Source organism: Mastacembelus armatus, chromosome 21 (genome assembly GCF_900324485.2).
Source record: "Mastacembelus armatus chromosome 21, fMasArm1.2, whole genome shotgun sequence".
NCBI classification, from domain to species: domain Eukaryota; kingdom Metazoa; phylum Chordata; class Actinopteri; order Synbranchiformes; family Mastacembelidae; genus Mastacembelus; species Mastacembelus armatus.
The window spans coordinates 12,022,032-12,037,193 of record NC_046653.1 but is presented as its reverse complement, the minus strand read 5'-3'; the positions used below and the strand labels follow the sequence as shown (position 1 = coordinate 12,037,193).

General features: G+C 39.4%; 1 protein-coding gene across 1 annotated transcript in view; it reads left to right on the top strand.

Moving 5' to 3' along the window:
* The window catches only part of abca12 (ATP-binding cassette, sub-family A (ABC1), member 12), a 60,292-nt gene extending 45,202 nt beyond the window's left edge, over window positions 1-15,090 (top strand). The window contains exons 58-71 of the mRNA XM_026294678.1: window positions 862-916; window positions 2,636-2,813; window positions 3,098-3,213; window positions 5,020-5,185; window positions 5,506-5,759; window positions 6,138-6,342; window positions 7,103-7,212; window positions 7,967-8,117; window positions 10,929-11,063; window positions 11,731-11,834; window positions 12,186-12,278; window positions 12,481-12,586; window positions 13,714-13,851; window positions 14,290-15,090. Of these exons, the coding sequence (XP_026150463.1) occupies window positions 862-916; window positions 2,636-2,813; window positions 3,098-3,213; window positions 5,020-5,185; window positions 5,506-5,759; window positions 6,138-6,342; window positions 7,103-7,212; window positions 7,967-8,117; window positions 10,929-11,063; window positions 11,731-11,834; window positions 12,186-12,278; window positions 12,481-12,586; window positions 13,714-13,851; window positions 14,290-14,394 (1,916 nt within the window). The 3' untranslated portion in view covers window positions 14,395-15,090. The remainder of the gene's footprint in view (window positions 1-861; window positions 917-2,635; window positions 2,814-3,097; window positions 3,214-5,019; window positions 5,186-5,505; window positions 5,760-6,137; window positions 6,343-7,102; window positions 7,213-7,966; window positions 8,118-10,928; window positions 11,064-11,730; window positions 11,835-12,185; window positions 12,279-12,480; window positions 12,587-13,713; window positions 13,852-14,289) is intronic.
* Window positions 15,091-15,162: the final 72 nt, after the last annotated feature.

The following is a 15,162-nucleotide window of genomic DNA, read 5'->3' as shown; positions in this document are numbered from 1 at the left end:
GATTACTGGCCATAGCTGCCCACTGCTGCACTGCTTTCCCCTGTCTGTCCACACTAAAGATTCATATCACCATCACCTGCAATTGTATTGGTAGATTGTCTGCAGCACCTCCCAGAGAAAATATACAGTTACTGGACTGTTTAATAAAGCACCTTCAGAAGTTACAAACAACAACAACAACAAAAAAAATCCTCACTCAGTGCTTTCAAAAATGAAGGAAAAACTCTGCATCAGATTAAGGCAGTGACAACGAAAGTGTTATAAAACAGTAAAAGATCATCACCAATTTTCTCATTTACAAACTTCAATAATCAGTTAATTGTATCAGTTATTAGTTAGTTGTGTAAGTTATTATTTTTGGCCTTTCTCACACTAAGCTACCTATCGATTAATCAAGATAGACAAATTGATAATGTAACAGTCAGTTGCTGCTGTATTTGTTCCATTGGAAAATATACAACCTCATCTGGGGAACATCTGACTTCAGAGTGATGTAGTGTTAATGATTACAGAACCCATCAGTTCCACCAGAGTGCCCTTAAGCAAAACACTAAACCTGCGCTGGTACTGCTGTGCTTTAGGGTGAACCCATGCTCTTGTATCACAGGAAATATAAGCAGAAAAATGTAGCCATACACTTCATGTCTGTGAGCATCTAGAAGACCCTGAAAAAACTAATAGAGAAAATTCAATTTCCTTTGTGTTCACTGGCAAATGAAATCATCTTGCACTATATTTTTCAATTGACTGTGTCCCAGGCTAAGAGAGTATCATTGCTCATTTGGTTCCTGTGCTGCAAAATAGCTCACATGTTGTTATTTTTCTACTGCTAACACAATATACTGTTTCTTTCCATTACAGCCATTTCAGTTTCCAGTCACCCATATTTTGGCCGGCCAGATGATGAAGATACAGTGTAAGGACTATGCTTAAATTCCTTCTTTTGCTATAATAACTGTCAGTATGTTACTATATCAATGTCTGTGTCTCACACAAGAAAGCAGATTGGTGAAAATATTCAAAAGTTAGTCATGTCATGATGAACATAGCTGGCTGTTGTTTGGCTTAGTACAAAATACATTATGGAAGCGTCCTCCTTTTCAATTCAGGACATCCAAGTCAGGGTGGACTAGGGGCAGGGAGGTACATGACAGCAGTATTTACCCATATTTGATTTTCCAAATGGATTTCCCTGAGCTTGCACTATTGATCAGAGTCCCAATATAATGAGTGTTTACCCTGAAGGTGGCACAGAGGTGGATTGATTCTACCCCACTTCCCAAATTGAGTTTATTTAAAATACTCCACATTTGGCTTTAGAGACCCAGAGTGTAGAATGAGTGCTTGTCTGCATGTGCTTGGACGTATTTATGCAAACATGTGTGTTTCAGCAGATCAGAGCAAATAAATCATTCCCTGAGAGGACTGAGCTAAACCGTGTCCTCATGAAGGTCTGTCCTCTCCAGAGCCTTGTTACCACTAACTATCTCACTGGCCATTTCAGTGTTGACAGACTTACAGTTTCTGCATTGCATTCATTCACTGCCAGCTTACTAAGGTACTGCAGGAGCTGCAAGTGCACAATTTACACCAACCATTTTCAGGGTAATATTCTGCTTTCTAGCTTGATGTATTGATTTGGTCTTAGCTGTGTTAAAGATACAGCAGGCTTATTACTCCAAATGTCTTGATTCTCACAGTGTGGGAGCTCTACTCTTGGGAAAAAGGCTATCTTGGTTATACAGATAACAGGCCTGTTCAGTGACTGCCGCTGCTGGCTATCCTCTGTAGTTAGTGCTGCCCTAAAATGCCCACCACATGTCCCTCTGTGCTATTTACTCCCCTTCCCACTCGGTCACTCTGCCAGCTTCAACCTCATCTTCATTTACAGCCTTAAGCAGCTTAATGTGTTTGGTTTTGTACCCTGGGTAAGGTGTGAGATTAAAGCACTGCAGTGCCATGCATGCCATGGGTAGGCAAGGATAGCATATGGAGATGAACAGGTAGCACCATCCAGAATGTCTGATTGGGTGTACTGAGTCTAAGAGTAAGTGAAGGCTCCACGCTTCAACTGGTCCAGGGTCTAGTCTGGACAATATGCTCTGCGGCCTCACAGCAGTGCCACTGTGCATACTTACCATACAGCAATAGCAGTGTGCAGTTGTTCTCGACATGAAGCCACCTGTTTCTTTTTCTGTTCCTTGTTAGAAACGAAGCACACAGCATCTCTTTTACCAGAGCTGTTTGTTATTAATGGAATTCATTTTTTGTGAGCCACTTCAATAGTTCAAATGAGTCAGTTCCCAGCAGGCAATCATATGATGAGTTTTTAGGAGGGCTTTAAAATGGGCCATTGTTTCCTGAAAATAATTGCACCAGGTTGCTCATTCAAAGTGACTCAGCACACCAGAGTATATTGATTCATTTGCACATTTTGTTGTCCTTGGATTTAAACCTGTAGCAGCTGTAGCATTATATCCATGTCTTCAGGAAGTACAGAAGCAAGTGCTGTATCAGCAAAGCGCAGTATAGAATTCTTTAACAGAGTCAGAGGTGAAGAAAATGTACTAAATAAATCAACGACATCAGCACAACATCATCGTCATCTGAATGATCTGATTTTTTTCCCTCACAGTGTTCAGGGAATGATCCAGATTCTTGCAGCTTTGTGTGTGTTGACGGGTTATTCAGTCACGACAGCCAGTTTCGCCATCTATGTGGTCAACGAGCACCACAGTGGATCCAAGAGACTCCAGCACATCGCCGGCATCAGCGAGCCCTTCTACTGGATTGTGAACTTCTTCTACGACATGGTAACATCTTCTATTTGCCTAATAAGGGACCCAAACGATGAACACCTCAATAATTTTTTTAATGTATTTGAGCTGTGTTAAAATTATGTTTAAAAAAAAAAAAAAAAAGCACAAACAAGCATGGTAAATATATGTCCTTACCTGAAATGCATTGGCTGCTCATTATGTTGTTTCAGAGGATAAACAGACTGATAGCGAGAACGTTTTTTAAAAGATTGATTTAAAAACATTTAGGAACCTTTTATTCAGTTTGTGTTGCGTCGATGTTTCATCTTTTTCCACAGGCCCTCTACATGATCCCCGTGACTTTGACTGTCAGTGTGGTCGCAGCCTTCCAGATTCCAGCATTCACTGATCGGCAGAATTTGGCTGCCGTCGCGCTCCTTCTGCTGCTCTTTGGGTGGGTAATTTAGGAGGAGGTTGGCTTATTAAATCTGCCAGGCGATTTCCGTCTTGTTGGTCTTTTTGGCTTGTGCTGTTTATGACATTGTAATTTCAAAAGTAATTTGTGAGTCAGACAATCACAAGGCTAAAAAAAATGTAAATAAATCATTCAGAGACAAAGCCACTACACTAGCTGTTCAATCTGTTGTGAAAGGAGAAATGCATTTTATTACTTGGCAGCTAAGTTATGATAATGCTGTGCTTACTAAAGCAGTTTTTAAGATCTCACAATGAGGTAACACAGATAAAAAATAAGCCGTTTTGCCAGGTCTTCTACCACTGTAGTTAGTTTTAAAACTAATCACTAATAAACCTCACAACAAAATCATGGAAAGTACAGTAGGTCTCACCTAGTAAGAAAAAAAATCAGCCTGAACCAACTCAACATGTCGTCAACGTGCACCCAAAACATCCGAACAGTGAAATGTTCTGGACCAGTTGAGTCAATAATCTGGCTGCAATGGAACTGACCATGTGCTTCTTGCAAAGATTCTGCCAGTCCTTTGTTCAGTCAGTCAGTCTTACAGCGTGGAGCATACGGAGGCTGCTGTTGTTCAAACACAAACACAGCTCAATTTTTTAGAATTTCTTGCAAAGACAGATGGTGGTAGGACAGAAAGGCTGCTAGAAAAATCACTGCCAACATTTTTTATCCCATTAAAGCCGAAGAAGCTAGAGAGAAGGGGAGTGGAGGGTGGATCAAAACTCAACAGGGCTTATGGCAATAGCAATATGACTTGGTGTGACCCAGAGGCTAGCTATAATCTCAAAAGACCAAGGTTTTAAAATCAGTTTAACAGAATAGATTTGGGAAAGGTGTCAAACCAATGATGAGCCACGTTTCTCGCGTCTAGATTACTGGGATTATTTACATCGTTCTCCAGCTGTAGCTGAGGTTTAGCTCCCCTGGGTTTGCTGATGCTTTCTCAGGGCTTGTCCTGAGCCCTAGATCTTAGGAGGCCAAGTCAACACTCGGCTTCTCATTTATCAGACAGATGTCTCCCTCCCAAGCAATGAGTAATCACAGCGCTCCATCTGTCAGCCAGCACCCACCTGGCCTGATCTGCAGCCTTCTTACTTCTGTTCCTTGTCATGGCTTGGCACCCACAGTCTGCCTACCAAGCACCTTTTTTTGGGCATAGCACGCAGATGCTTTGTCTCTGTCTGGCTCTATCTGTTTGTGTCTTTTTCTATCTTTTCCCAACTCACTTTTTCATCTCTTTCTTCCTCCATCTTTTCCTCTGTCTTGCTGACCCAGACACCCCAATCAAATGAACAAGCAGATTATGTGAGAGAAAAGAGAGAACAAAAAAAAAAGGCAAAGGATGTTCTGCCACCAGGGGAATAAAGACAGCAGTAATTTATCTTCCTCTCTTTTGGCATCATGACTGAATGTTTACCCTTCTCATGGTGTGGTATTTTTTCTCCTTCCCTTTTCTGTTCTCCTTGTTGCCTGTTTTCATCAGACCCACGGTTGCTCTGTTTAGTCTATTAAAGGCCAAAACCACTTCAATAAAAAAAAAAAAAAAAGCAAGATTGTTTCACTTTAGAAGGTACATTTGTGAGAAGGACTGTAGAAATGTTCAATATTAATTTGGTGTGTGCTTTGAAATCAACCTAGCCAGATCACAGCAAGGCTATTTAAAGATGTGTGTGTGTGTGTGTGTGTGTGTGTGTGTGTGTGTGTGTGTGTGTGTGTGTGTGTGTAGTTATTTTTACTTGATGCTGTATTTAAAGTATCCTGTCTTTGTCAACTCCTCAGGTTTGCCACCTTCCCATGGATGTATTTGCTATCAGGTCTCTTCAAGGATCCAGAAATGGCTTTCATCACCTATGTCTGCATCAACCTCTTCATCTCCATCAACACAATCATATCCACCTCCATCCTCTACTTTCTGGGACAAATTTCAACCCTTCGCAACCCTGAGGTCAGCATAGACTGCCTGACATCAAGCAGCTTAACAGCTAAATAGCTATTAAACATTTAAATGCACACTTATATGTGTCACTGTTCACTAATTGTTGAATGAAACCTCAGTCTCTGTAACTGTGGTGATAGTCACTTGCAAAGCAGTTAGAAGGCCAAACACACCTCACATATCCAATAACAGGAAAGTGAAGATTTCAATTGAGGATGAGCTCTCAGGTCACCTTAGACTGTTTTATATCCTCACTTTTTTCACTCCTATAGACGCTACCCCCACCTCACCTTTTTCAATGTTTTCTGGTCTGTCCTTTCCTCCTGCAGTTCGTCAAGGACATCTTCAATAAGCTGAGCCACACCTTCCTAATCTTCCCCCAGTTCAACTTTGGGAACGGGCTGATACACCTGGCTCGGACAAACATAGAGGTCCAGATTCTCAGTGGCTATGGCATTGACGCCTATCAGAACCCATTCACCACAGATGCTCTGGGCTGGATGCTCATCTCCTTGTTCATCCAAGGTCTGGTCTTCTTCATCCTGCGCCTCCTGCTCAACAAATTTCTGATGCGCAAAGTCAGGTAAGATGGTATTGCAGTGGCATGAACAAAACCAGTTTTATAATTAAAGAATATACCACATATATGAAAAATGTGAAATGCTGATGTGACACAAATCAGTAGTTGACTTTTCCTTAGAACCACTTTAAGTAATTAAAAATCAATAAATAATAAATTGAACAAAGATTTAAAAATTTGAAATTGACAAGTACCAGAGTTATATATGTTTAAATACCAAAATTAAAGATGTCAGAAACTTGAACCACTTCAGTAAAAAAAAAAAAATCAATCTCACAGATCTAATGAGTCACTTTCTTCATTAATTTCTTTGTCTACTAGTTACACACATAAAATTCCAGCACCTAATAGATATTTAAAAGATTACTTCCCCTTTTGCAGGCATCTGATCTGGGGCAGAAAAACAGTTCCCCAGGTGCTGTGTGAGAATGAAGATAAGGATGTGGTGGCTGAGCACGTGCGGGTCTCCAGTGGAGCAGCCACTTCAGACATACTGCAGGTCAACCAGCTCAGTAAGGTCTATCAGCACCTCAAAAGGAAGGTCTGCGCTGTGAAGGGTCTTTCTGTGGGGATCCCTGCAGGAGAGGTAAGCCTAATGCTTTATCCATACTAGGCCTATGAGATATGAATGAAATGAAGATATTATATAATAATAATGGGGGCATGTATGATTAATAGCTATTATTGCGACAATGGCATAACTGCAGTTGTCGATAGGCACTGGCTAATTAACATAAATTAATAATTAGTTAGTGTTTTGAAACTCAGTCCACACTTTGGGCTGACAATTTTGATGCATTATTGGCTGCTATAACAAACTTAGCAAGTGTATATTTAAATGTAGACCTAAAAAAAATATGCAAGTAGGCTAAAATATGACACAGAACCTTTGCATTCATCCTTTAACGGTCGGTCATTCATATGTAATAGATTTAATGTTTCATTTTTGTTTTCTTCCACAGCCTATACTCTAACTAATTTCAGACTAGTTTTTAAGACTGAACATCCATATTGTACTGTTATCTTCATTTATCCGTCAGAAATTGGATAAATCAGCAAGCATTTGTGCTTTTATTGTCAGTAAAATTGTGTTTGGTTCTGCTGTGCCTCTGCAGTACTGGCTACAAAATGCAGCTGTTATGCCAGGAATAAAATATATAGTTTGAGGCTCAGTATTGCTTATAATCACATCTCTCTGCATGATGACTGGTTTTAGAGCAATACTCACTAAGTGCTTCTTTGTTTTTATCCATCTGTAGATGAATATTGACGTGTCTAATCTTTAAAAAAGCTGTACAGCGGTCAGACTGCTTCAGGCTTACTAATAAATGAGTGATTGTTTACAGTGCTTTGGACTTCTGGGTGTCAACGGAGCAGGAAAAACTACCACCTTCAAGATGTTGACTGGGGATGTTAGCCCCACTGATGGCACAGCACAGATCAGAGACAGTGATGGGTAAGCTGTACATTTAACATTGACAAAGTTTTTATCTTTTGTTTTTCTTCATGGAATTATTGCTAATTTAAAATATGTTATAGACTGAAGAAACACTGACAATTTCCTGCTAACTAAAAGTGATTTGTGAGAATCACTATAGAGGAAAACATAAAGCAAACCTACTGAAGGATATTTCTGTTTTATTTCTCAAGCTGCACTGTTGTAATAAATCAGAGCTACATTAAATTTGCATAACACAAATAACCACAAATGAGGGATGTTATTGCTTTTCATTAGCCAAAATTTGAATATGGTGGGACTGCATCTGTATCTTCGATTGAACAGTTGTACAATTTTTCCCTTATGTGCATACATAACATCAACATTTTGTGAGAAAACAAAACCCACAATTTGTCCCAGAAATTAATATTTCCAATCACATCACAATATCCAATCACATCTCTATCACAAATTACCACAAATGAGGGATGTTATTGCTTTGCATTAGCCAGAATTTGAATGTAAATGGTGTGGGACTGCATCTGTATCTTCTACCTGAATTTGAAGCACATCTATAAAAATAGAAAGCACCACTGCACTCATGACCCTGGCTCCTAATTCCTTACTGTTAAGCTGTATGGTGTATTCCCAATGCAGCACATGACAGACAGCAGGTCTACAGAATCAACTTTCATGCCCATCTGCCCTACACTATGTGGTCGATGCCATTTATGAGAATTTGTCTTTCTTTGTGTTTTTTTTTTCCCCCCAGGCGGTTGGTAGACATCATGGAGTGCCGCAACGAGGGAATTAACATTGGCTACTGTCCCCAGGAGGATGCACTGGACAATCTGCTCACTGGAGAAGAGCACTTGTACTTCTACGGTCGCATTCGAGGCATCTCAAAGAGGGAGATAGCTGGGGTAAGGAATAGCTGCAGAATCTGTTTTTCAAAGCTTCCAGTAGCAAAGTGTCCACAAAAAGATACAGGGTCTAATATAAATTCAAAGGTGCACTCCCACCCCAGGACTAGTAAATGTTGATGTTTCCATGCATACTAAATTGGAGACCGTGATGTGTTGTGTGCTAAGAGCTATACTATCTGAAGGAAAATGGAAAAGCTTTTGTTGACAGCTTTTGCATTCCCAACTTCAGAATTAAGCTGATGCTATATGCTTTAGTGCAGACAAATTTACATTTAAACGATACTTTGATGTTGACAGAATCTCATTTGACATGTCACTTTTGGCCCATTCTTCCCATTTATCTTTCTGAGAACTAATCAATCTTGCTTCTGTGGTGAGTGTACTTGTCTTTCTTTTCTTGCTGCTGACATGAGAGGAATCTACATAGCAACCAATCAACAAATGGTGTGATTTTCTGATTCTCCGTGCTGATAATTTTTCAAAAAGAAAGAGAAAAGAATCAGCTGTGAGGTGTGGAAAAATTTGTAGAAAACATCATGGTAAATCTACCTTGTATGCAGAAAAATATTTATCTGTGTCCCTCATGCTAATCCATTTCCATCTTAGGATGCAGAAGCACAAACTCAAAGCACAAAAACACTGATTTTCTTTGACAATCTCAGTCATGTTAGCAAGAGAATTACACACACGGACACACACACATCACACATTAACAGTCATGCACACAGACGCCCACACACTTATGCAGTCAGTGGTGCACACAGATGGATCTGCCTGGTTCTAATTGTTGTCATTGCTATTGTTACAGCGCCTTTTCTCTGGTCAGGGAGTTGTCAACAATGGTGATAATGGCCATAGCATCAGGGTTGGGCTTAATCACAAAGATGAGGTTATATAGAGACTTCCTCTTATGTTGTATCCCACTGACAGTCCCCCAGCTGTGGATAATGAGACAAGCCCTAATGGGGTCATTTCGCATTGACATGGTTTTGTCAGGCTTAATGAGCTGTTACATCAAAGGTGATAGAAGGGGGCATGTATGGAATATAAAAAAACACATTTTGATCTGAGTCAGTCAGGAATATGCCATGTTGCCTGTACTAATCATTCAAATGTATCTGCTAATGCTGTGCATTTATCTTAAGTATGTAATGTGCTACACAATGTTCTCACAGTCTGGATCAGTGAACTCAGACTCAGGCAACACCAAAGACAAATCCTCTTACAGAGAAAAAGCAAAGAATCTTGGGAACTAAGCTATCTATCACATTGATCTGGTTTCCAAACAGCTGATGGGAAACAGGCTAAAGATTACCTATGGGAAATCACCTAAAGCTAGTTGAAAATGAACTGGTATTTACAGCATATTATTTCATGTGATTATTAGCTAAGAACTGATCCTGATAGGATTATGGGCCAGTGAGGATGTTCCAGTGCTGCTTTCGGTGTGGTTTAACACACAGGATAAACCTATAGGTGCTGAATAGATTATGCTGTGTCAGTTCTTGTTCTTTAAAGATGCAGCCACAGGAGTGGATGGAGTTTAGATAGAGTGAAGTCATCATTGTTGTACAAACAGAATTAAATATGCATGGGAATGGGACAGCTAGATGCCTGAGTTACTTTCTGTGCCACTGTAATGGACAGAATTGGAGGAGGCAATAACAGAAATGAATATGAATATCAAGTAGCTTATAAAAGGGGGCGTTCACTGTGTGCTCTCAGAAAAAAAAGCTTTCCATAAATCCACCTATTCCAGCTCCTGAATTGTTTGCTGTGGAATATTGGACTTTTCCTTTAGAGAGCGGACCTCCAGTTGATGGATTAAAGGCATGGGTAATAAACTTCCTGTAAAGGTCAGGCATTGTTTAAATCTGCTTGAGCCACAGGTGGAGCTTTGACTTCATCCTCATAATCATGAAACCAGCATACTGGTCTGTGAAATTGTCTCTCATTCATTGATGTTCTTGCAGCCATGCACAAGAATCACTAAACCCACTGATGCGCATTAGATGACTGTTAATCCATTGCCCATCTACTACATCAATTAGCACTTTGCAGCAGAAACCATTATCCTTCTGAGGCCAGAACTTTGCATGTCAGCCTTGCATACAATTGGTTTTAAAATAACAGCTGCAGTGGTGGCTTTTGGTGCGTTTATGTTGCAGAGATTAAGCAGTTTCGTGGTATTTATCAACTGCTATATCAAGGCTCTCACGAGGTGTTTCAAAGTGGTTGCTCAGGGTATGATGCATAATTTATCTGATGCCGGATTTTTCACTGACAGCTCACATTTTAAAGTGATTACTGTCTTATCACTTCAGAGTGAGCAGATGTGGCTTTTGAAAAAGGAACACCTTTTCCTCTTAAAAAGTTAAATTTATAGGAAGCATATGTATATGTATATGCAATTCCATATAATCAAGAGTTTGGCTATGACTTTCCTAGGCTGGTATGAGCAGTAGCATATGGTGGATAATGTAGTTAGATATTGCAAGCAACTGAAATTACTGACTTGATCATTGTCAGGTCACTGACTTGATGACTTCTCTCTCACAGTTTTGTAGCTTCAGTATTGACTATTATCCTCTATATTCCACTTATAGCTATGGGAACTATTATGGTCTCACTTTAATATGTGAACCACACTGCTAATTCACTTATAATATTAAACATGTCCTAGGTAATATTGGTGCCATGGAAACTGTAGTCCTTTTTCATATGGTGTTTATTTACATTTTCTGCATCCTTGTGTATCTTTCTGTCCCTTTATGTTTTTTTGTTGTTTTTTTGTTTTTTTCCTTGAAGGTGGTGAACTACCTACTGAAGAGGCTTGAGCTAAAACACCACAGAAACATGGTCACCGACGGCTACAGCTGCGGCACCCGCAGGAAGCTCTCTACAGCGCTGGCGCTCATTGGGCATCCACAAATTCTTCTCCTGGTGAGGACATATCTGCATGACAGCTATAGAAATTCCACTGACCCATTCAACTTTCCAACCGATGACAATTATTAAACTATTTCTTTTGAAAGGGTCTTTCAAGTAGATATTGAGTTGAGTTGAAAGATCTCGTACAGTAAATGACTGCCTTCTGTTAAGGTTTTCCTGTGGATCGTCTTCCCCATAGCTTTCAGCTTTGTATCTGCCCTATGTCTCTATCAGGTCATCTCCCATCTCCATCACCTTTTCTCTGTCTTCATTTCTCCTGAAACTTTTTCTTTGTCCTGTATCTTCCTAATTTACAGATCCTCCCTTTAAATCTTTTCCTCTTCCTCTTGTCATTTCTTCCCTTAGTCTTCCCTTTAGCTTTGTCTCTAAGACTTTTGCAAATATGCATTTGTGTTTACCACTGCTTGTGCACACTGCTCTTGATTTTTCCTTTTATTACTGTTTGTTCTGCACACTATTTGCAACACACTGCACACACCGGTTTCCTGTGATTCGTCTTTCTTGATTTCAACCTTTGTCTTTTTAGCACTTTCAAAACTGAGGCTTGTTGTGAAGGCTGTTGTTTTTTCTTTTGCATTAAGTTAAGTACTTTGAATTGTGTATAAAACATGTGTGAAAATGTGCCAATCAAATAAATTCACCTCACGTTTCTATACAGGATGAGCCAAGCTCTGGCATGGACCCTCACACCAAGCGTCAACTATGGAAAATCATCTCTGAGGAAGTCAAAGGAAAATGTGCTGTGGTCCTCACCTCTCACAGGTTAGAAGAGTATTGTTAAAATTTATCAGAACTGATCATACTCTAGCAGTTAGCCAGCACAGAGATAGCCATTATCAACATTTGATAAACAGGCTCAGATACCAAATTCTTATATTACACCAACTGTTTGAGATTGCGCTGTAGGCTACTTGCATATAAAAAAATAAGATGCCATTCAGCATATTCTAGCACATTATAGTTATTGCTTTTTGCCACACTATAGATAATAATTTGGATAATTGCTGAATAATTGCATTTATTTCTAAATGACTACATGCATTGTTAATTTCTGTATTCTCAATGGGTCCTAGTATGACCTTTTATCTTTTTCTCTTTGTCTGTATTTCTCAGCATGGAGGAGTGTGAGGCGCTGTGCAGTCGTCTTGCCATCATGGTGAAAGGTCAGTTCCAGTGCCTGGGCTCCCTGCAGCACATTAAGAACAGGTTAGTGACCTCTGCTCATTCTACAGTCCAGCCATTACTGCTCTGCCGACCTTGCCTCCACAGTCCCCTGTTCTCCCTGACCTCTATTGTCCTGTGTACAACTGACTGCTCAGTTTTAGAGAGTACGCCCTCACCCCCTAACCCACCACCCTTCGGAATGTAACCACACTGTGCTTTGTTCATAAAATCTTCTTTTTTGCAGGTTTGGCAGCGGGTTCACTGTGAAAATGTACTTGGCCAACGCCTCCTGTGACGCAAGGGCAATCACCGACTTCATGCAGCGCAAATTCCCCAGCACTTATCTCAAGGTGAGCTTTGCTAGCTGTCCAAAGTAGTCAAGAGTACTTGGCAGAGAAGAGAGAAAAGACTATATTACAGTGGGCTGCTGCAATATATTTAGTGGAAGTAGTCGAATATGTGTATGGATGAATCTTTTTTTGCCAACAAGTCTAGGAGGCATTGACTCATGATATTTTTGAATAATATGTTTCTAAAATTCTGGTTGGGAATATTTCTCTCTCACTTAAAATGTGCTTGACTAATATCATGACTAATAATATGTGTAAAACAGACCTAGCAGTATTTTCACATCCCACCCATATAACCTCACATGAGCTGGCTGCTTAAAGCAGTATTAATAGATTATTATTAGTATTATTTGTTTGTTTGTTTTTTGGCTACTTGTAGCTCTAAATGTAACTGGAATACAACAGTGACATATTATATTATCATCTTATTAAGGTGATTAAGTTTTTGCAAAGGTTCACCTATTTGTACATCCAGCAGACACAGATTAAGATAAGTATCAACGTCTAGTTATTTTTCTGTTCACCTGACAAATATGAGTGCAATATTCACTCTCTTTTGGTCTTTATCAACTCCTGAGGGAAATATCTGGCTCTTTAGCTGCTAAATGTGCCGACATGTTTATAAGATAGTTGCTAAATTTGTCAGCTGTTTAGCATTGGATACACTGTGTACACTGGGTTTTAATAGCAGCGGCTTGCTGTAACTACATACAAGGTTGACGAGCTCAGAGGAACTACAGAGTTCTGTGGTTATTTTCTCTGTATTTTTCAATGTAAACAATCACTCACCATCATTTGAAACACTCTCAATGTGACAATATTAATTAGTAATATCTCGGCATCCACGTGAGTATTTTCTTTATCAAAACTGCCTAATGTGCTCAACTAAAAATAGAAAGTAACTCCTTGCTTAAGGACCTGGTGTAGTCCAGGTATTAGTTGGGCTCATCCCTAAAATACAAATATATAATTTGTATTATTGTATAGTAAAAAGCTGGGAATGCTCTATTCTTGATGTGCGTGATGTTCATTCAGGTTAGTATAAACATCAATTCATCAATTTTGTTTGTGCAGAGAGCATATTTCAGAACATTTAACCATCTTTTGTGTTTTATTTCAACAAACAGGACCAGCACTCCACTATGGTGGAGTTCCGTGTGCCAGTGGCTCCAGGAGGGGTGGCTGACATCTTCAACCAGCTGGAGTCCAACAAGAGCACTCTGCATATCAAACACTTCTCTGTGAGCCAGACCACACTGGATGAGGTGAGAAAAAGAAACAAGACAGAGAGAGAGGGGGAACTGAGAAGAGGTTTTGTAGAGGTGGGTAGATGGTAGTGAGGGACAGAGAAAGGGGACAGGGGAGGAGAGAAGAAGAAAGTGGGCGGGGGGGGAGCAGGGACAGAAGAAAGTTGAGTGGGAGTGAAAGACTGGATAGAGAATGTTTAAAATAGGCACAGGGAAACTGACAGAGGGTATGCCTGAGGGAAAATAAATGGAATATGAGTTAGGCAGTGAATCCATGAGCTTTATATGCAGCCAGTGCTGATATTCTTCAACCACTCTGCCCTTCTGGGGCTCTGGGATTGGAAGATACCATAGGCAAAGTAAAGAGAGGGAGTTGGATAGAGACCAGCAGATTAGCTAAAATAAAGGAGTTCAGAGAAAAGTGTTTCTCATATTGGCATGAAACAATCTTCACAGGTCTTCATCAACTTTGCCATGGGAAAGTTTGGCATGGAAACCGTACCACTTCACAGCGAAGACGAATGTGATGAGCGGGACTCCATTAAAGAAGTACAAGCATAGAGCTGACTGCCATTTTTTCTTTGCCATCTTGCCTGTGTTCATTGTGAATGGAAAAAAAGTATCTCTGTATAATAAATATGTCTTTAAAATATATGTGAAAACAAAGAGTTAAAGCATTAATGTTTTTAAAACTGTGATTACTTCTTGAGGGCTAACTATATGAAGGATAACTAATGCATATCTGCATTAATGGAAGTTGATATATCTTTCTTATGTACTTTTTTTATTTGTTACAGAATGTGCAACATGTATGTTTACCTTTAATTTTCCAAATCACATTAATTATGTTTGGGGCTGTTCACAATGACAATATTATTCCATAGCAATCGAAAACACTGCACTTTCTATTTCTAATAATATTCTTTTGGCCATAATGTTGGCAAAATATGATTTTACATCTTAAAGTACTTTCCCATTAAATATATAACATTATAATATATTGAAAGAAGTATATTTTTAATTTGAAGTACTGTAATTGTGCCTACTGGAGGAAAATAAAGAAAAGAAGATTTTCACTCTGTGGAACATCCTCAATATGCTCTACTCATTAATGCTTTCTCTAAGGACATATCCAACTTTTACAATGAATGTACTGAATATTTCATGGAATCTTTCCTTCTTATGGACCACTTCCAAATACTTGAAAATCTATCAGCCGTATTTTTATAATTCTAATAAACCGGTTTTTCAAATGTTCATTTGTCTGTTTTAACTCTTCTTATAATTGAACACTGGATTACATTCAAGATCTTTGATTCTGTTTATGGC